General features: G+C 49.5%; 2 protein-coding genes across 2 annotated transcripts; both read right to left on the bottom strand.

Annotated features, from left to right (window-relative positions):
- Positions 1-1,513: 1,513 nt before the first annotated feature.
- RNASEL (ribonuclease L) lies at positions 1,514-5,459 on the bottom strand. The gene is made up of 6 exons (XM_065744585.1): positions 3,923-5,459; positions 3,487-3,575; positions 2,961-3,151; positions 2,744-2,861; positions 2,244-2,365; positions 1,514-1,872 (listed from the first exon to the last, which is right to left on the bottom strand). The coding sequence occupies exons 1-6, from the start codon at positions 5,370-5,372 to the stop codon at positions 1,737-1,739; spliced, it is 2,106 nt and encodes a 701-aa protein (XP_065600657.1). The 5' UTR covers positions 5,373-5,459; the 3' UTR covers positions 1,514-1,736.
- Positions 5,460-8,652: 3,193 nt separating this feature from the next.
- Positions 8,653-13,929, bottom strand: LOC136055104 (regulator of G-protein signaling 16-like). The gene is given in 6 exon segments (XM_065746745.1): positions 8,653-10,604; positions 11,037-11,203; positions 12,328-12,389; positions 12,556-12,711; positions 13,019-13,120; positions 13,837-13,929. Coding segments are annotated over 6 exon segments (768 nt in total). The 5' UTR covers positions 13,917-13,929; the 3' UTR covers positions 8,653-10,403.
- Between the last annotated feature and the right edge of the window lie 6,366 nt (positions 13,930-20,295).

Genomic DNA, 20,295 nt, shown 5'->3' with positions numbered 1-20,295 from the left:
AGGGATATGCCACTCAGGTGTATCCACCCAAGGAGATACCAATTTTCCTACCAAAGTCAGATCGTGATGGATTTGGGCTTGATTTTTTCCCCCTCTTTTTAAATACCCAGTTCAGCTAAGTTTCCAAAGCATTAACCAAATCCTACCAACGGCCTTCATTTTCCTTATTGAAAGGCAAGGTACTACGGCTGTGCCAAGCCACCAGGAAGCTGCAAAAATCCAGTGTACTTTGAACATCACCTCACCAGGAAAAGAGCAGAACCTTTAGCACACATCGCTGCTCACAGCTCCCTCCCGTGCGAGCTCCACTGTGTACCTTTACAGCTATTTTCAGCTACATTTTAACCCTCAAATCCTAGAACCCGCAGCCTGGCAACAACACAGGTATATTTAAGGCAGGAGATGACGTTCCCTATTTGTCCATTAGGATTAACAACACTTGGCAGGATCAAACAAACCCAAAGTCCAATGTTTCTGTAAATGAGAGACTTCTCAGGAGCTGCAGCAGCTTCTTACAACCAGCTGCACATCCACCCAGCTCCTCAACACTGCCCTTGTGCTGCAAGCTGGGGTTGCCCCAGGCTTCCAGCCCCAAAAAGCTAGCTGTGTTGCACCAGCCCATAAGTCACAGCACACAAACGTGGTAAGCCATGCATGCATTGGTGCCTGGAACAGCAGCTCAGGCACTAACACAGTGCAAGCACTGCACTGGCAAGTGGGCAGAGCCCAGTTCAGATAGCAAGGGAACTAAAAGCCATTGCATGAGCATGCTGCATGATGCAGGTTGTGAGGGTGCAGAAATCTGACTGCACTTTGTTTGCACTGGAGAAGAGAGCTCACAGCCAGGCTCAGAATAACAGATGTGCCTGGATTTCTCATGTACACACACGTACTGAGATGTTTGGCAATCAGGCTCACGCACAGCACAGCCTGCTGGTTTGCAAACAAGTAAAGATATCAGCACACACAACTAAGCAGATGCATGGGGCTCAGTGGTGCATTCTGACAGTCACTCTCTTCTAGGGGAGATGGGGCAAACACACCCTTTCTGAATTTTGCTTGTACACGAGAGCACGCCAGCACTCACGTTCACCTCAGCACATCAACTCAGCCAGGAAACCCTCACCCCATGAAAGCAAAGCAACAGTAAGTCCCCCATACAGCTCACCTCTCCAGAGATGTTATGCACCCAAGGAGAGGAAGCCTTCAGTGCCCAATACAGTTTCAGACTGCTTTCCTCTTTCAGGAAGGGATGGGGTACCTCATTTGTAGAAGAGCATAGGAAATGTCAGTTTTCCAACCAAGTTTATTCCCAGTTTGGCTCTGCATAGGCTAATACAACAGCAATCAATTCTTCAAAGCACTAAAAACCTATTCGCCAGCTGGAAAATATTTCCATAAGCACCATGTAATCATTGTGCAATGCCTTGAAAGCTGTTAACAGAGTAACAAGCAACCCCATGAGCAGTCAAGATGCCACAAAGTCTCCATCTCCAAGAGGTAGTCAAGCCCAGAAGGATGGGGAAAGTCATTGAGCTGACGCTCACAGCTTGGCTTCTCTCCCAAGCCCATGTTTCCTACACCAGACACTTCTTCTGAACCATTTTCTTAGACCAAGTCCACTATGCTCTGCCTATGCATGCACTCTGATCTCCACATCCAATTTCTTCAGCTCTTTTGCAACTGAAGGAGGCAGAGAAAGCGGGATCAGCCATGGGATGGGAGGCAATGGTCTCCTATGGAGAAGGGTCTTGAATAGCTATGAAGTGACCGTATCTGGGATGTTGGCATAAACAGTTGTAGACATAAATGGTCAGTTTTGGAAAAAGCTTCAGGAAATACTCAGCATAGTCTCCTGCTATTTCACTGATCCTGAGTGAAAAAAAAAAAAAAGGTAAAAGTTTTTTAAGGAACATCCAAGGAATCCGTGATGCCTCAATTCCTCCCTTGAGGAAAAAAATTCATTCCAGAGGCTCTGACAACATAGGAAGGTCTCCTGTAAGTCCTCAAGCTGCAGCCTTTCTATACTTTCCCTAAGATTTGTGCTCTATCTTCTTGTTATTTCTCCCACCTGCATTTCACAGAGAAGCTGTTCTGGCCCCTAGCTTTGGTGAAAGCATCACTTGGAGTTAACGCCTGCGTCACCAGAGACCTGTGGCCTCAGATGTGAACTGCCCATGGCTCTCAAACTCACTGATATCCAACAACACAACCGTGTCAAGGATAAGGATGAGAATACGTACCTTTTATTAGGATGTTCATCCAGATTTCTGATGAGCCTCAGGAGGTCTGTGATCTTTTTCGAGTAGAAGAAATTTTTTCCATAACTGGATTTCTTCATGATGCACAGAATCTCTTTATCAATCTGAAAAAAAACAAAAACACACATAGATTATTCCACGCTTTTCACACACACCATGAAAGCAGCACATCTGCTTTTACTTATTGCAACTTCTGCCTTTCTGCAGAGACATCATCTTGCTTGGATATGATAGTACACTTATAAGCTCTTGACCAACACGAGCAAAAGACTTTGCTCTGCAGGACACACACCACACAGACCCCCCGATTCTCCTGCCTGGACAAGGCATAGCATTCATACTAGAACTGTCAGTGTGGCACAGTAAATTATGAAAATCTACAGGTCTGGAGAGGAGGAGAGAATCCAGAGTCTTGGTCCAGCTGAGGAAAACTTGTGCCTGAAGGTCTAGCTCCAACCTGACATCAACATGAAAAGGCTTACCTGCTCAGTCCAGTCTGGGTAAGGAACATTTTCTCCATCATTAAGAATGTGATAAACATCCGTTTTATCAGTCAGATCTTTAATTTTATTCCATATATTCTTTAGGACGTTGAACTTCCTGCAGAACAAGGACCTCCGTTAGTTGAACAGAACACCGTTCCCAGCATTACAGGCAAATCCTGCACAAACAACTTTTCTCTGTGCTCTTAGGTCTTACTTCTGTTTGTTCCAGAAATAGGGGTGCTTGCTCAGACCTTCCAAGCCCCGTTCATCATGACAGGCCAGGCTTTTACTAAGGTCTAAAGCCTCCTCGTAATCCATGGAACTTGCATCCAAATCCTCAGTACTGACTTCATTGAGGGGTTCCCTACCCCCTGTTAAAACATACAGCATGAGCTTGCTGAGGTTCTGCAAAGAAACACATCAAGATGCATGAAGGTTCTTCCCAAATGGAAGAAATGGGACCACTATTCCTAAACGAGCATAGGAAATGTTGACATATATGTCAACGTGGGTCTGTGGGTGTGCACAGTGCACAAATATAGATGGGTAGGAGCTCCAAAGATTAGTGCATCATGAGTTGGGCAAACACTATAATCCAGATCCCAAGGTGTGTGGAGGGGTCCAGCACCAGCCCAAGCCAATGATGTAACTCCATCACTGCCATTCTCACATGGGGTCTACTGTTACACAGGAATTACACCTGAGATTTGAGACCATATGTTGATTTGGATGGAAGTTACCTCCAAGTCTTTGTTGATAAGTTCTGTTTTGCCTTCAGTCACTTTTCTGGTGTTATCAAAATCCGCCAAGTAAATTTTGCCACCTAAGTCTGGGGAAATAAGAGAATGTTAACAGGTGATGAAGCTTGATACAAGCTTGTCACTGCTTTTCTGTATGGGTGCCTTCTTTAGAAAAGAGATCTCTGAGAGACTGCTGTGGGTTGAGCTATCTGCAAAGCCCAGAAATGCAAGCAGATCTAATGAGACATGAAAACTGCTCTATTCACTCCCTCAGGACTATCTGGAACACAGCAGCTTATCCAGAGAACTAATGCCATTCTGCATAAGCATATCTGCACTGGTCTTTCATATCTGACTTAGAATGGGGGGGTGTTAGGCAACAGGAAACAGCAAAAAATCCTCCAAACAAAACCAAACCAAAAAACAACCAACCAACCCAACACAAAGTTCTTGGGATGCAGAGCCTGATGAGCAAACCCGAGTGAGTGCAGCTCTCTCACTGCCAGGAAGATCATCTTCAGGATGCCTTTGTAATCCTTCTGGTCTTCTGGATCCTGCAGATGTTCCTCAAGATTTTTCTCCCAGAGAGGGAAGCACAAGTACACGCAGCCCTTTTCTTGTTCAGTCTGAGAGAGCTTCAGTAGGTGTTCACATCTTCCACATTGGTCAAGGAATGTTTTCTCCTTGCCACCTTCTGCACTGCGATGTATCCATACTGCCACCTCTGTCCCGTCATAGAGTCCAAGGTAGATGTTACCCTGGGAAGCGCTCTGAATTCTCTGACGGATGTACTGAAATACCTTTAGCTTGCCAATCATAGGACGATACATACTATGAAGACTTTGCAGCTGGTGCTTCCAACGTTTGCTCTTTGGCTCCCAGTTGTCAGGGCTGGTTGGAACAAACCTGGCATTGTACTTGCGAAGAAGACGTACCATTTCACTAGCACGGTTCCTATTTGCAACAGCAATGAGTTCCCCAATGTCAGTCCTTGCTCCTTTTTTACACAGCATCTCTGCTATATCGTAACTGTTTTTCTCTACAGCCACCATCAGAGCTGTTTGGCCATCCTCACCTGCATCATCAATATTTATGTCATCCCTGTCCAACAGAGCTTTCACCAAACCTTTATTCTTCCTTTTCACAGCTAGGATGAGGGCAGTTTTACCATTTTCATCTTTGCTGTTGACATCAACACCATTGTCCAGCAGGAAACAGCCTATTTCGAAGACATCTGACTCACTTTTTTCCCTGTCACAATCCCGGAGAGCATGGATCAAAGCATTCCTATCTTCATTATCAAAAATGCTCAGATCAGCCCCCATCTCCTGGATAAGAGTTTTTACCACCAAGAAGTGGCCTCCCCAACAAGCATCCATCAGTGCAGTCCTCCCTCCCTTGCCCAGCTTCTTCTTCTCCTCACTTGCTCTCCTCCTCAAATTCACATCTGCTCCTTTGCTATACAGGAACCTCAAGGCTTCCTCCTTCCCATACCAAGCAGCTTCCATGAAAGCAGTGAATCCATTGTTGTCACAGTCATTAATGTTAAACCCGCAACCAAAGAGGAGCTCCAGTATTTCCAGGTTTCCCACTATCGCTGCCTCCATAAACGCAGTGCCTCCGTTATCCTTCCTGGCGTGTGGGCATGCACCTTTGGCCAGCAGAAGTTGGACCATCTCCTTGTCACCAGATTGCACAGCGCTGTGAAGTGGTGTCCATCCACATTCTACTTTGGAGTTCACATCTGCCCCACTCTCCAGAAGCTCCAGCACCTTTTCCCTCTGGCCATTTCTCAAAGCAGCATTTAACTCGGTGGCCATGCTTTCTGCTTTCTGCTTGCTAGACACAGCAGCTGCCTCCTGCTGGCTGTGGGCTCCAGGCTCCATGATGGTCGCAGGGAGGACTCTGTGCCCTCGAGTTCCTCACTCGAGGAACACTAAAGGTCCAGGGATCTCAGTGAAGGACAGGTTAAGTGCAACCCACCACCAGCAAGGAAAAACTGCAAGCTCTGGAAAGTGAAAGAAGGAAGGAGGGGCGTGATAAATGTAGGTATCCTCCCCTTTTTTCTTCTTCCTCTTCCGAGATGCAGAACTGCAGAGAGCCCGCCCAAAGGAGCATTAAGCATTTCTGGCCCGTCCCCCTGGCTCTCAGCCAGATGACACACTAAATCATACAGCCCTGCCTGCAGTTGCGGGTTATCCACCATAACCACCAGCTCCAGGCAGACAGGAGCAGGCTCCTCTAACCAGCTGTGAGCCCAGCAGCAGCTTTAGACACCTCCAGGGCCAGGGAGCAGCTTTGCCAAGGACAAGCTCCCATGGGATGGAGCAGCACCTGGAAGCATTGCACACACTTTTGGAGGTGTGCTTGGGCACATTTCCAGCGTGCATCAGAGGTCTACAAACTTGCTTGCAAGCATGCTCAGCAGCATTTAAGGAGCTGAAAGTCCAGGTCTTAAACACATCAGCACCATTTTGTTTTCTTCCTTCATCTTTTCCATATCTTTCAGTAAATTCATTCGCATGACCAAGCAGATCAATCTCTTAAGCCTCACCCAGGGGATCATCAAGCTATGTTGGAAGAAGGCAACTGCCCCCTGTATCTTCTCAATGGCCATCACCTCCAGGATCAACTTTTATATCTTCCTCTCCTACCACACCACTCAAGGTAGCCTGCTCAGACTCAACACAGCTTCTTCACCCAGGGGAACACCAGCTCTTAGATAGCTGTGGACAACTCTGCCATAGCTCTATGGTTTCCAAGCTGTTGGCCAATAGATATATATAGCACAGGCATTTTCAGTCCAGCTGTCCAAGTATCAAAGAATCATTAAGATTGGAAAAGACCTCTGGGACCATCAGGCCCAAACATCAACCCACTCCCACCATGCCCACAGACCACATCCCTCAGTGCCACATCCCCACGGTTCTTGAACACCTCCAGGGACAGTGACCCCATCACTCCCTGGGCAGCCTGTGCCAGTGCCTTACAGCTCTCTCAGAGAAGAAATTTCTCTTAATATCCAACTTGAGCCTCCCCTGGAACAACTTAAATCTATTACCTCCTGTCCTACCACTAGTAAGATACTGCCCTCCAACCAGAGAAGAATCTGGGCTCCTTCCCTTGTCTAGTGGCTTTAATGCGTTCCCGATGTGCCAGTGAGATTTGGTGTTGAAGATCGTGTTTTTCTATGTCCTTCACATAGCTGCAGTGCTTATTTATGGTCCAGAAACCTCTTCTGGAGTGTCATCTTTGGCTTGAAGCAGGCCTGCATTGCGGCTCTTTGAGTATGATCCTTGCAACCTATTATTAATAAAAAATATCCAAGTAACAACACAAAAATACCGATGCCACCCAACCACATTAAAGTAATTCACTGTTTAATAGTGCAAAGATGAAAGGAAGCCAGTTCTGACAGATGCACCATCAGAAATTGTTAGCCACAATACAAACCATCTGTAAATATGATTACTGCCAGCAAGACACAGGAACAGGCTCAGGATGTCTCAGGCACTGCAACAGCTTTTTGGTGGCTGCAGTGCAAATGCTCAGCTTCACAGCCTGACAGTAATCAGAGTAGCATAAGGACCACAAGAATAAAAGGCCAGTTTGAGGAAAGGGAACAGACAAAGCATGGAAAAGCGATGGCTACCAAGCAGTGTGCCTGCATACCAGCGAAGCAGAGGGCTCAGGAGATGGATTACAGGCACAACAAGCAGGAAAACCAAGCACACAGTGATGCAAGTCCTCCTGTTCCTCCATGCTGATGGACACGCACCCAGTTTGAAGCTTTCCCTTGAGACAGCATCCACGCACTGGCTGAAAATAAACACGAGATAAAACATGACAACAAAAATGGCCTGCAAAGCCAAAATAATTTTTAAAGGAGCTAAGAATAGTAGGGATGGGTCTTCTTTTGTGTGTGCTCTTTGTACTTCCTTCCTCATTATATTTCTAACTGAGAACATCCCAGGATTTATATGCTTGGCCACACTACCATGCTGGAGCAGAGCACTGGAAAATGGCCTACAGGAAGGCGTGACCTGAACCCTGGCAGGTGGAGCTCTGAACACATAGTCATTATGGATGGAAAAAACCTCTAAGATCACCTAGTCAAACCATCCACTGACCCCCAGCATTGCCCACTATGTCCCTCAGTGCCACAACTCCATGTTTCTTGAACACTCCCAGAGATGGTGACCTCACCACCTCCCTGGGCTGCCTGTGCCAGTTCATCACCACTCAGAGAAGAAATGTTTCCTGATACCTAAGCTGAAGCATTGACCAGAACTCATTCTGCAGTAGAGCATTGCAGGACTTCTAATCTGCATTTGCTGCCCTTCTTATATGCTGCTCAGTTCTCACCAGTATGAAGAGAATCAACCCAAAACAGCACGTCCATCAGCAAGTGAGTTCAAGAAGAGGTGAGGGCAACACCCAGGCACGCGAGCAGGACATCATCCCCAGTGCACAGACAAGAAGAGCAGAGCGCATCCACTGAAGGCACCTAAGGTGGGTCAAACAGGAGCCCAAGCTGAGGACCTAAGTTTAAATCAATTGTCCCAGCTGGGAGGGAGATCCCAGCAGCTCTCTTCTCATCTGTTTCCCACCCCCTGCCCTTCCCTGCCAGCTGTGCCTGGGTTACAGCTGCAGCACATCAGAACCAGCATGGAGCATACGGCTGCAGAGCCCAACGCTGTGCTCAGCACCCTGCAATGCCAGAAAGGAGGAATACTGTCCTTCATGTTGTAGCATTTATTTGCAGATTGCCTTTCCACAATACATAGTGGCTGAACACATGTGATCACGTATCAATTTGTCCCTTCGGATCTCAAATTCCCAGACCTCATCCTGGGAAACTTAGGCTATGGTTTATGGGAGGTTTCAACTCTGCTTTCTCAAGGCGGGTCTGTGGTTTGGGGCTTTTTTTTTTTCCCAAGGCTTTAAAGGTTTTGTTCTATTAGCACAGGGTTTTGCCAGCAATCTCGTAGGATGTGCTGGATGCAAGCATGTGGTTTTGTCAATGGAGTTTTCTCTTTGTGAAATGAAACTGTGCCAATTTGACCAAGTTTTTGGCCAAATTGATTTTTTTTAATAGAAAATCATGTTTAAATTAATGTCAAAGTGTGCATGACAAAGTATTTTATTTTCAGTCAGACCCTGCAAATCAAACGGACGTGATTTTGTTTCTATCTGCCTCAGTGCCATTTGTTGCTCTCATGGAGTCTTTATTTCTGGGTATTTTAAATATATCCTGGCTATCTTTCACCTCATTCCTTGAACAAAAGATAAGGCAGACAGCGTAACCTCCCTTCCTCCATTTAGGTGTATGACAACTGTGGAAGAAGAGCTGATGTATTTTCCAGAAGGCAGTGATCTTTGGAATGTGTGACCATGCCAGAAGAGACAGGAGCATTTGTTATGGAGGCAATCTCTTCAATTATAGGGACCCTTGTGCTAAGTGTTGCCTTAGGATCTGAGTGACCATCATCTGCAACATGGCTCTTCCTCACACTGTATTCATGCTCTCCTCAATCCAGCTCCTTTTGGCCTCCGTAGAGAAAATAAATAGAAAGTGGGTGGTTTAAAGGCACGCTTGCTTTGGTTGCCATTTGGGGCAGCGTTTGGATGAAGGAAGCATCCTGGACCTAGGAGGCAGTGAGATGGATACCACAAGGAAGCTTTGCTCTTCACAAGTTTCCCCTTCCCTTTCAGCACTGCTCAGGTCACAGGTTTCAAAGGGGCTGTAGGTGGCCTCAAGCCACACACCACAAGCAGCTTTCCTTACACTGTGTGCTTTGCAACAGCCTCCCAAAGTCTGAAAGTGAAAATTAATGAAAAGCCCACAGCCAATAATGGTGTCACAGCATTGCCCTCTTTGAGTTTTATTTTGTAACCGTGGCATCACGTTCATAGCAAAAATGGACCTCTGTGTGAGGTTCACTTTAGTAACACAACAAAGGTGGTTCCAGTTGTAAAACTAAATAATAAATAACAAAACAGCCCAAATTGCCCTGTGAATGCAGCTGGGACCCACCAGACTCAGAGGTAGAATTAGGAAGAGGACTCAGGAGTACATCCTCAAACTGACCCTTGGGGTTCCTCAGCTACAGACCAGCCAGGGCAACACCATACCCAACTGTAAACCAAACTGTAAACCCAGCTTTTACCTCCCAGGTGATTTAAAAGTAACTTTTCAACACTTGAAGTGCCTCTTCTGCGCCGCTATTCTCTGCCTAGGACAAGCTGCTAGCCCACGTGCCAAGGTGCAGGACAAAAAGCTCTATTTAAGGACAAAAAAAGGGAAATGGCACGAACTGCAAAACATCCTTTTATGGCCATCAACGGTCCTCCAAGCTCCCAGGAAACCTCAGACCCGGCTCGATGCAGCTCTCCCTGCTGCTATTTGCGTACCTTGCTCCACAGTTGCATTACAAAGCTATTTTTCTCTCTTGCAGTTATTATACAGAAGCCGTGGGAGGCATGCTAAGTGCTGCAATACCTAAAATAAATTAATTTACAAGCTCTCCGAGCAAGGGATGTGCGCATGCTTTGGGCAGTGCTCTTCTCATAAATACACATTATAACAGTAACCGTAAAATAAATAATAACAATAATAAAAACGCACGTGACCTAAGTTCAGGTGCAGCCTGCAGGCCACAAAGCTTAAGGAAAGGATAGAAATGTTACTGCTAGGGCCGTGCTGCTCCCAGGCCCACCGCTCTTCTTGCTGACACGTAGGTGTCTTCAACCCCACGCAGCCCAGCAGCGGGGTGGGAAGACCTCTCCTCCTGAGGGCAGCCCCAGTGGGAGCACTCAAGGTCCCGGACGTCCTGCTGGGAGGCCAGGATTTCAGCCAAAACCCCACCACCAGGCCCTCAGTGCCCACCCGGGGCAGGTTTGGTGTCGGGCATGGGTCAGGTGTGCAGGCGCTTGTTGATGCTGCGGCTGGTGGCCTGCTTGGTCATGTCCTGGTAGGAGGCTGACTTCAGGAAGCGGGGGTAGGAGTCCTTCTCCATCAGGGTGCGGGTCTTGGCCTGTGCCTCGTTGAAGCAGGCAGAGGTGGCTCCTGTGAGGTTCTTCCTGGTGATCTCTCTGGTTTCGTGGTCAATGTTGACCTGCAAGGAAGAAGTAGCCGTAAACGTTAGCTTGGTGCTGGCCAATCATAGAATCGTTAAGGTTGGAAAGACCTCTACAGTCAAGTCCAACCACTGACCCACGGTAGACTGCTCAGACCATGTCACTCACTGTAACATCTGCACCCTCCTTGAACACTCCCAGGGACAGTGACTCTACCACCTCCCTGGGCAGCCTGTGCCAATGCCTCACCATTCCTTCTGAGAAGAAATTTGTCCTCGTATAAAACTCACAGGCCTTTACACCCCTTCACTTTGGGTCATCACACGAGATTAGAAAGTTCAGGTGAATGAGGACAAACCTTCCCACTGAGATGAAATAACATGTACCAAAACCCATAAGGTATTTTAGGATGCTTTATCCCTTCCCCTTCCCATCCAGTGGGGCACAACAGAGGCAGGATCAGCTCTCACCTCTCTGGGTGCCTCGCTTTGGACAAACTCCTCAAAGATCCTGTTGGCTTTGGAGGCCAGTTTGGTTTTGGAGCGGGTCTTCTTGAAGTCCTCACAGGCCAACCAGAAGTCCAGGTTCTCTTCACTGAATTCAGTCTTCAGGAAGGTGTGGAAGGCAGTCACTCCATCTGCAACAGAAAGACACAAAGTGAGTGGGGCTGGAGAGGAAGAAGTCATCAGGACTTGGACTGGGAGGTGATGGGGCTTCTGAGTGTGGCATTGCCCACCATCGCCATGGGAGACCATACCACAGCATCCATGGGTTTCCTTTCCCTCTGGACAAACTCCAGCCTCTGAACCTCTGCTAACTAGCCTTGAGACTCCAATAAAATCCTTTCCCACAGACAAATAATCCTCCAGTTTTATTTATCTGACCTTTCTGTAATGAGTCTTTAGAGTGGTTTCTTTACAGCTTTGGAAAAGAGCTAATTCTACGGAGGGGAAATCCACTGAGATCTGAACATGCCTACGGGAATCAAGCAGTGATGGCTTTATTTTTATTTCTCATCTGGGATTTAGGGGAACGAGATGCTGAGGAGTATGGGAGAATGCCTGCAGCAGGGGAATCAGGCTTGGGGCATGTCATTATTGAGTTACAAAGCTGGAGATGCTCGCTAACCTTCACAGCGTGTGGTGAAGGCTGGAAAAAAGATGCCTGGCCCTGGACTAGCACTGCAGAAGGACTGTCTGTTGCCATGGAATACGTTTAAGCAGACAAATGCTTCTGTGCTCAGATCCAGTCTCCTTGCTGGCCCTACAGGTGCAACGCCTTACATGAACTGTATGCACTGCTGTGAATTTTGGAGGGGAAAATGGAGCTGAGCATCTCAGCGCAGCAGTTGAATGCCTTCTCCCCATGTAAAAGCCATTGGAGAGGTATAGGATGGGCAGACAGAGGGCAGCAATGTTTTCAGAGCAACAAAATCCTGCATGAAGGCAGATACAAGCCTGGAGAATGTGATGGAAAGGGCATGGCATGGTACCTTTCCCCAGAAGGTACGTGCCACTGCTCAGCATGCCCACAGCAATGCTCCCAGCCCACAGAGCTGTGAGACAGCACTTCTGTCCCCCCCAAAAAAAAGCATCCAGCCATAGGGGAAGGGTAAAACCACAGGGACTTGGCTGCACATTGGCTCTGCCAGGGCAGGGGGACACATCCTGAGTTTCTAGCACTGCTAATGGAAGAGGAGACCTGGCTCCAGGATGCATCCTACATGCTATTATAAAGAGGAGAAAACAAAATCCTACTCACTTTTACTCTTGAGGAGCTGGTCAAAGGATTCCCTCCACTCAAGCACCTCTCGTGAGGAGTCTCTGCAAAAAAAAAAAAAAAAAAAAAAAAAAAAAGGATGTGAGGCTTACCATCTTGTCAGTAAAGGATGGGAGCACTTCATTAAAGGAGTTCACGATGAGACAGCACAAGAAACGAAGCAAGAGCAGCAGCAGCAGGAAGCCACAGCGAGACCCCAGTATTCTTTACCTGTGAGCCCGCTTTCCTTTCTCTTTTCCCCTTTCTTTTACATTCCCGGATGGCTCACCAGACCTCAACTCCATAGCACAGCTTTGGCCAGGCAGTCTTCTCTAGAGGATGCTCAGCGGAGCCCTTTTCCCCGGTAGCAGCCCAGCAGAGCCCCCTCTGCATGCAGGCGTCTCACCACAAGGTTCAGTATTTCGTCTGTAGTGCTGTATGCGCTCCCTGGGGGACCCGGGCACGGGTTTGAGTTACCAGCACCTGTGGGAGCCCTCTGGCTTTCTAGCTTGATGCTAAGCCACTCTGCCTAATGCCGGTACATCCCTCTCCGAGCCGACTTTATAACTGGTGGAGCTGGGACGTGGCAGGCGGCGGGGCGGGACCGCCGGGACGAGCAGCACCGCATCCTCCCAGCCATGCAAAGCATCCCCAGGGACACTTCAGCCCAAGGGAACCCGCAGCCTCATCTTACCTCCTCCTGGAGCCCAGCTGCAGCTTGCCTGCTGCCCCGATGCCGTGTGCCAGCTCCGGTTTATGCAGCAGGATCCCCACGCGGGTTTTGAGTTCCTTGGCTCTGGAAGGGAGAAAGCGGACAGGTTGGGAAGTGGGGACCGCCACCGCCGTCCCTGCTCGCTGGGGCAGCCCTCTCTCCTCCAGCTCTCTGGCTTTCTTGCTTTCTGCCGCATGCAACAAGCAATCCCCAAACGGCTTTTTCTTCTCCCTGGCAACCGCGCTCTGCAGCGCGCTGGAAAAATCACAGCGCTCGCCTGTGAACGGGAACATCACCTCGCAGCTGCACCCCTGCTTTTTGGGGGTGCCACAGAGGGGTCACCGTCACCTACCCCATGCCTCCAGGACCCGGACAACGCAGTGACAGCGATGCCGACTCAGAGCCGGACGCACCCACACTGGGTGGGTAGTGCTTCTGCAGGGCAGGAGCTGCTGCTAAATCCGCCCCTCTCCCTCGGGTCCCCCGGCTGCGATTTGCGTGCTGCAGCTCCTGCTGGCAAGCCAGGGCGCCCGTGCAAAGATAAAAATAAATAAGTGCTTAAATGTCAAGGCATCGCATGGCTTTGTAGCCGTGTGCACACGGAGAGGTGCGGGGCAGCCCATGTGTTTTACCTCTCCGCCTTTCCCTGGGCACCACAGCAAGTCTTGCCGAGTTCAGTGCAGCCTGCACCCTGATTTCTATCAAAACATCACGGCAGCTGAGGCTGATCCAACGTCAGGAGCATCTTTCCCTGCTAACCCTCTGCTTCTCAGCGCTGCGGTGTGGCAAAGCCCCCTTACCTCTCCAGGCAAGCGATGGGAAGCTCAGCCAACCCCTGGCACATGCTGAGAGCTGGGCACCGAGGCATCCAGCAACTCATCGGACCCTCGGGGCACCACCTGTGCCGCTGCGTCGTGTGCTGCCGGAGTAGCGTCGAGGAGCTGTGCTTATATGGGGCGGGAGGGCTGGGAGGGTACCCGGCCCCTCTCCAGCCTCCAGCCAACCAACAGCTGCTCGGCACCAGCGGGGAAGATAACCGCTTGGGTAGGTGCTAAGGGAGGGGGCGGGAGGCTCGTCCTTGAGCATCACAGTCGGCACAGCATCCCCGATAAGTGGAACAAACAGGCTCGCGTCCACCGACGTGCGCAGCCTGCTGAGTAACCGCGGGGACGGCGGAGGGGACAAGCAATTAGTCAGCACCATCCCACCGGCTGATGACTCCAAACCCCCCCCCTCCCCGCACGGTGAAGGCTGGTGGCATCACCGCAGAGGGGACATGGGGATCGGCACATCTCCCTGACCCCATGGCAGCCTCCCATGAGCACATTTTTCATGATCTCAGGCTGTCTGCTGCCCCACTGCCAGCATCAATCCAACATAGCAACGGCCAGAGCTCACAGGATGCACCCTGCTCATGGCAGCCGGGTTGGAACTAAATAGTCCTCCCAACCTAAACCATCCTTGTGTTTCCCTTCCAACCTGGGACATTTCTGTGGTTCTATGGTTGCTGTTCCAGCCCCTTCCTCCCCCACTGCTTTTCCCCATAGAAATAAGGTGTAGTCGTACCTCGACCCCTCTGTGGCATCTTTTAAACCACTCAGCTCAGGTGAGAGAAGGCTGATGGAAGTCAGAAGTGAGGAAAAGGCTGCAATGGGAGCCTGGGCCATGTAAGCCCCACAGGGGGAAGAGAACCCTTATAAAACCCCAGCAGGAGGGAAACTATAAAACAATCAGGGTTGGAAAATATGTCCATGATTACCAAGCCCAACCTTCAGCCTGACCTATGGAGACCCGCCACTAGCCCTTGTCTATTAGTGTCTCATTCACACATCTCTTCAGTACCTCCAGGGATGGGGACCCCCCATTTTCCTTGCATCATCTTGGGCAGCAAGGTCATTCAGCCTATGCACAAAGCCACAGGAAATTGTACCTGAGCCCCTGCCCTGCTGTCTTGGGGCAGGTTTTGAACTTCCCCCTTCAGTGGCTGAGCTCCAGCATGGGACATGGTCCGTGCAATATTTTCTAATGCAGAGCTCTTCATTAGGGTTATGCAATAGCTTCGGAGCCCGACGTGTGTGTGTACTCAGATGTCTTTCTTCTGTTCAATATCTAATTTAATTACGTGCTTCCTGTCTCATTTAGCTTAGCAGCCTCCCGCAGCTCCAGCCTGCGTTCGGTGTTATCAGCCCTTGTTTTGGTACACAAAAACCCAGCTGTGTTGCAATGCCCAGGGCTGGGCTGCCTTCCCATCAGTGTGCTGCAACACTGGCAGCACGAAGCCCACCACCCATGGAACCTACATGGCCCCTCACATCAACGGCACGGTCCCAGCACCCAGCTCAGCCCTGCTGATAAGAATCTCCATGCTCCTATTTCTCTAGAGAGAAATCCTTAGAGGGATTTTTTTCCAGAAGAGACGTGGAAGAAGGAAGAGGAGCCATGGTAAATAGGGAGCAGATGTTGGGTGCAGGGATGGGAGAAGAAGGGAGGGAGCTCAGGGAGGCAGGCAGAGGAGGAAATGCAAAAGCATGTGGCTTGCTTACGGGAAGGGATTGCAGGCTTGCAGAAAGGGATGGGAGGTAAGGGGAGAAGGAGAGGAAGAGATGAGCCACGTGTGGATGGGAGACAGCACTGCATCACAGGAGGCTGATTCAGCTGACTCTGTTCCAACTGATTGGGAGCAGCAGCCATCGGTGATACCTGAGGCCAGCCCCCATGGGCTGCGTCTGCACCCAAAAAACCCCACTCTGTCCTCACACGCAGCTCTGAAAATCCGTAGCAGTGCAGCAAGAGACGACTGAAAGACCAATAAATAAATCCATACATTTGAATTACAAATGGGGGGTTTCAAGGGGCAGCTGTTCCCCACTCTGCCTGTGTGCTCGCTTGGTGCAGCACGCGAGCACATCTGCGTAGGGAGAGGAATCTGACAGCCGGTATTATTAATCTTCTCTTTCCGTTCCCAGCACATGCTCTGTAAAGCCACTGAACAGCAAGGGAAAAAATATATATATATTGGAGAAAAAAACTCCAACAAAGGCAGCAGCTAAATATATCCTAACTGAGAGGAGAGACAGAGCGGCACTAATGGCAGATTCTCCCCTTGGATGCGTGCAAATCGGTTTGGCTCAAGGGAGAGGCTTAGAGGGGAAGGAGCTGCAGATGAAAGGGGTAAACAATAACAAAGATCGTTAGGGCCAACAAAATGGGATCAGAAGGAGACGGAGGGGGTGATAAATAGTGCTGCAGCAGTTCCTGTAGAAAGACAAGCTGAGGATTTCTTTTTGAATGAAGCCACAGCCCTGCATGGGCCACGTATGGGTCCGGAGGGATTTAGGAAACGTTTCTTCTCTGAAATGGAGCAATGGGATCATCATCCCTGGAGGTGTTACAGAACCGTGGGGATGTGGCAGTGAGGGACACAGTGGTAGGGTGAGGCCTTCTCCAGCCTGAATGACTCCATGGTTCTGCATTCCTTCAGAATAGCATCAGGGCAGCGTGACCTGTAGGACAGTGGGACGCATCCGACCCCGCAGCTTTTCTGGACACACAGGCACAGCAATGCAGGTAGTTCTCAGGCTGTTTATTTTACATCCTCACCGTGTCTATACAGTAAAGGTGGACAACAGTTTTGCGGTGCAGTGACGTGGCTCAGTGGGGATGTGGTCTGGTCGGACAGCTGATGGGGTGAGGAGCTCCTCCCACTGATATGAGGAGGTGACCCTAGAAGCTAATGAGCAGTTAATGAGGAGGGGAGGTCCAACTGAACCCAAGCCCATGCCTTCCCTATAAAAAAGGAATCAGGCCAAACCCTCCATGCCCTGCCCAAGCAGCCCCATCACCCAGTGGCACCGCAGCTCCCAGACACAACGGAGGCAGTTACAGCATCAGGACTTATTAAAATAAAAACACAGCACAGGGAACACGTGGGAAGAGCCTTTCTGCCCAGTTCTGAATTCACCCCATATGCTCATTCCTCTCTATACCTCCTCTGTGCCACCCATGGTTGTGTTTCCCAAGGACACCTTACACAGCTCCTTGCTCAGTGCTTGGTTATGGGGTCGGGACCTCGAGGCTGTCATCCCAGAGAAGATGGAGCTTAAGGAGAAGTCTGAACTCTGTGTGTCTGATGGGTTTTGCTTGAAGAGGGAGGGGAGGAGATGCTTCAGTGGTTAGGGGAAGGGGATACACCCCGAGGAGTGCTCTTTAATTACCAGCATCCCACAGAAGGATGCATGAACAACAGAAAATGCCTCTTTCCCCCCATTACTTTTCAGCTGGGCACCAGTAAATTAACACAAAGACATTTCTCTCAGGGCAGCACCACTATCTGCACTGCAAGTACAAAGAGGAGCAGCTCCAGATCTGCTGTGCTGCGGGTTCAGTGATGGCAACAAGCTGCAGGAGGCACTGGGTGCTCCATGGAGAGGCACTGCTTGGCCTCCTGCACCCTTCTGCCTGAAACACTCTGGATTTTTCTGCACTGAGTTCATCCCTTCTGCCACCTCCCTCCCAAGCACTTGTTTCCCTGAACTCCCACTGAATTTACTGGAGCATCAAATCAGAGAAGCATCCTTCCAGTAAAGCCAAGAGGAAGCATGGAGCAGAACAGCCCACTACGCTAAGCAAATACACCTTTATTTACACTCTGCTTTGTTTGATCAGGAAGCTCAGAGGAAGCGCAGCTGCAGCAGCCCAGCTCCATCTCACCCAGCCATGCTGCCAGCAGCACGTGGAGCACAAGTGGGCATACAACATGGCACGGGGAGGAGAAAAGCCCAGGGGGTGAGCAGATGGGGAAAGCATTCTGGTCTAGCAGCAACACGTGGGTTGGTTCCAGCTCTAGGATCAAAACGCTTCGATGCCAGAGATACACCGCACTGAGACATGAGACAACTGCAGCAGCCCCAGGGATGAAAGATGATGCATAAAGGATGGCAAGTGCTTTCTTCTAATATAATGAGCAAGGAACAGCTACTAGGAGCTCTGTAGGTGTGCAGGCAAGACAACAAGACAAGCATCCAGGGAAGGAAAGGAAAAACAGACGCATGGGTACGGAGGGTATGCAAACAGGAGGCAGCGTGACCCAGGCTTGTGCTGGTGGAAGGGAAGGGAGTGGACAGGAGTGCTTCAGATGAAGGTGAGGAAGAGGAGGGATGGTCACAGAGACAGGACTGAGAACCAGAGAAGGGTTTGGGGGAGAAGCTGGAGGCCCACAGGGGAGAGTCGCAGTGACGAGCGAGAGGCACTCCAGGGCTGGCATGAGGTATGCTTTGCTATTGCTCTGAATGCTGTAAACATTTTGGTTTTGTGTCTATCGGTGAACATTCAGTTCAGTTTGATACATGTGCTCTTATAAGGGTAATTGGAAGCCTAGCAGAGTTTACATCTCCTATTACTAGTCAAACCTACACAAGAGGCAAACACAACACCGCTAACATCTCACTGTATGTTGTTTATGCCTAATTCTCCTATTTTATCATGCAGATTTATGTCTCAGAAAAGCTTCTCTAGAAGGAGACACTAGGTAACACAGACACAAATTGACATGCACTCTCACCCACCCACACCCCCCTTTCCCTCCCGTGCTTAACTCGTGGGACTTTGCCCTTCACGCTCTCCCAGCGTGGAGGGCAGGGACCCATCAGAGCACTGACAAGTAAAAGGGATGGAAGTAATCCCCAACCTGGCTGGCAGCCACAGCAGGAGAAACTTGGAGCAGATTTAGGTTCTGCATCCTCACCTGGATTTTGGGTCTGCAGTCTATCAAGTGGGGAAGGGCCATTTGTAAAGTATTCTTTCCTTTGCTGCTTGAGGGCTGCCTGCACGCACACCAGCAAAACCACAGAGTCAAAAGAGCTGACTGGCATGTTTTTTTTTTCCCCTCCCTTCATGCGATGGCACTCTGACATTACTTGAAATGGGAGCAAATTCGTGGAGGTGTGTGCCCGTGGAGAGGGAAAATGGGGTTGGTGAGTTATGAATATTCCTTTCATTTCAGTGGGAGATGAATCAAAGATAGGATATTTGTCCTCGGTGGAGATTAGTCATCACTCGGTGCTTTTCAAGGCTTTGGCTCTGTCATTATTTCCTTAATCAGCCCCTGGTTTAAGAGGAAGAGATATAAGTTGCCTATTTTAATTCACTTCAGACTGACATTTGGCATAAAACCAGCAGTTGGTGCCAATTTCTTATTAAAAAGAAGAATACTTTAAATAACCAGGCTGCTTTCCTGCAAGAGAGACAAACTGTAAGAACAGAAGCAAAAATAACCATGCCAGACTCATACACCTCACAGAATACCTTTGCTCCACTGGGACGCTTCCTACCAGGATGCTATCTGGCATCAGGTGAGGGGAAAAAACACCCTACATCAGCAGGGATACAATTCCTACCACAACTGCAAAGACTGTTTCAACACACCAGCTCAGAGCACTTCCCCACATGGACGGGGGAAAAGAGAACGGCTGGGGCTTCACAGAGGTTGGGCAGCTTTGAAGCTTTTTGATGAATCCTGGCGAGGATGCCAGTCTGGAGGAGGATGCAGAGAGATGCTGCTCTGCCAGCAAGCCTGGGCATCGGCCTCGCTTCTGAGCTTCTTGCCTTCATTTTCAGATGGAAACCTCTGGTCCTGCTGTTTCCTCCCCACCTGGCTGGCTGTGACTGTGGCAGCAACGGGCACTTGGCTGAAAACCTGGGATGCCTCAGCTGGCACTAGAGGTCAGCATCAGCCAAGCCCACTTGGTGGCTTCACAAGAAGTCTGGCAGCTCGTATCTCCTCCTCCTGCCATGCTCAGGCACTCATCATCCCTATTGTGATCCTGCACCTCTCTGCCCCAACACACTGCCCTGTGTCCCTACAAAACCCCTCAACACCTGTTTACCACCCATTGCACATACTGGTGACTTCAAGCATCCCAGCAGACTTTGTACATCTCGCTCGAAGCATTACATATAGATTTAGAATTTAGTCTCCCCAGCTTACACCACATTACATTTAAACCTTTATCATCTGAAGCATCAGACCTGGCTGCCATCTGAAACTAGAATGGAGCTTTACAGCCTCTGACAAACAACAGAAGGGAAAGATCTATGAGGTTACCATCCAGACCTTCATAAAGAAAAGAAAACAGACCTCTGGTCTGCGGGCTTAAGTCCACAGACTGTCTGTCTATCTGCTTCCCCACTAGACAGCACTGCAGGAATCTGACAGCTGATAAGCTGGAAAAGCAACACCACGGGCACGTCAGCATCGCTGC

Source organism: Cyrtonyx montezumae, unplaced genomic scaffold, assembly GCF_038088225.1.
Source record: "Cyrtonyx montezumae isolate F1298 unplaced genomic scaffold, pur_monq_1.0 scaffold_1, whole genome shotgun sequence".
In the NCBI taxonomy this organism is placed as follows: Eukaryota; Metazoa; Chordata; class Aves; order Galliformes; family Odontophoridae; genus Cyrtonyx; species Cyrtonyx montezumae.
This window is presented reverse-complemented; position numbering and strand designations above follow the sequence as displayed.

What these genes read in the sequence shown, in the direction of transcription:
- RNASEL (XM_065744585.1), bottom strand. Translation starts at nt 5,372, where the DNA reads ATGGAGCCTGGAGCCCACAGCCAGCAGGAGGCAGCTGCTGTGTCTAGC. An exon ending in ACCCAGACTGGACTGAGCAG is followed by an intron (nt 2,366 to 2,743) that starts GTAAGCCTTTTC and finishes GTTTTTTTTCAG; the next exon opens with ATTGATAAAGAGATTCTGTG. An exon ending in GATGAACATCCTAATAAAAG is followed by an intron (nt 1,873 to 2,243) that starts GTACGTATTCTC and finishes TTTTTCACTCAG; the next exon opens with GATCAGTGAAATAGCAGGAG.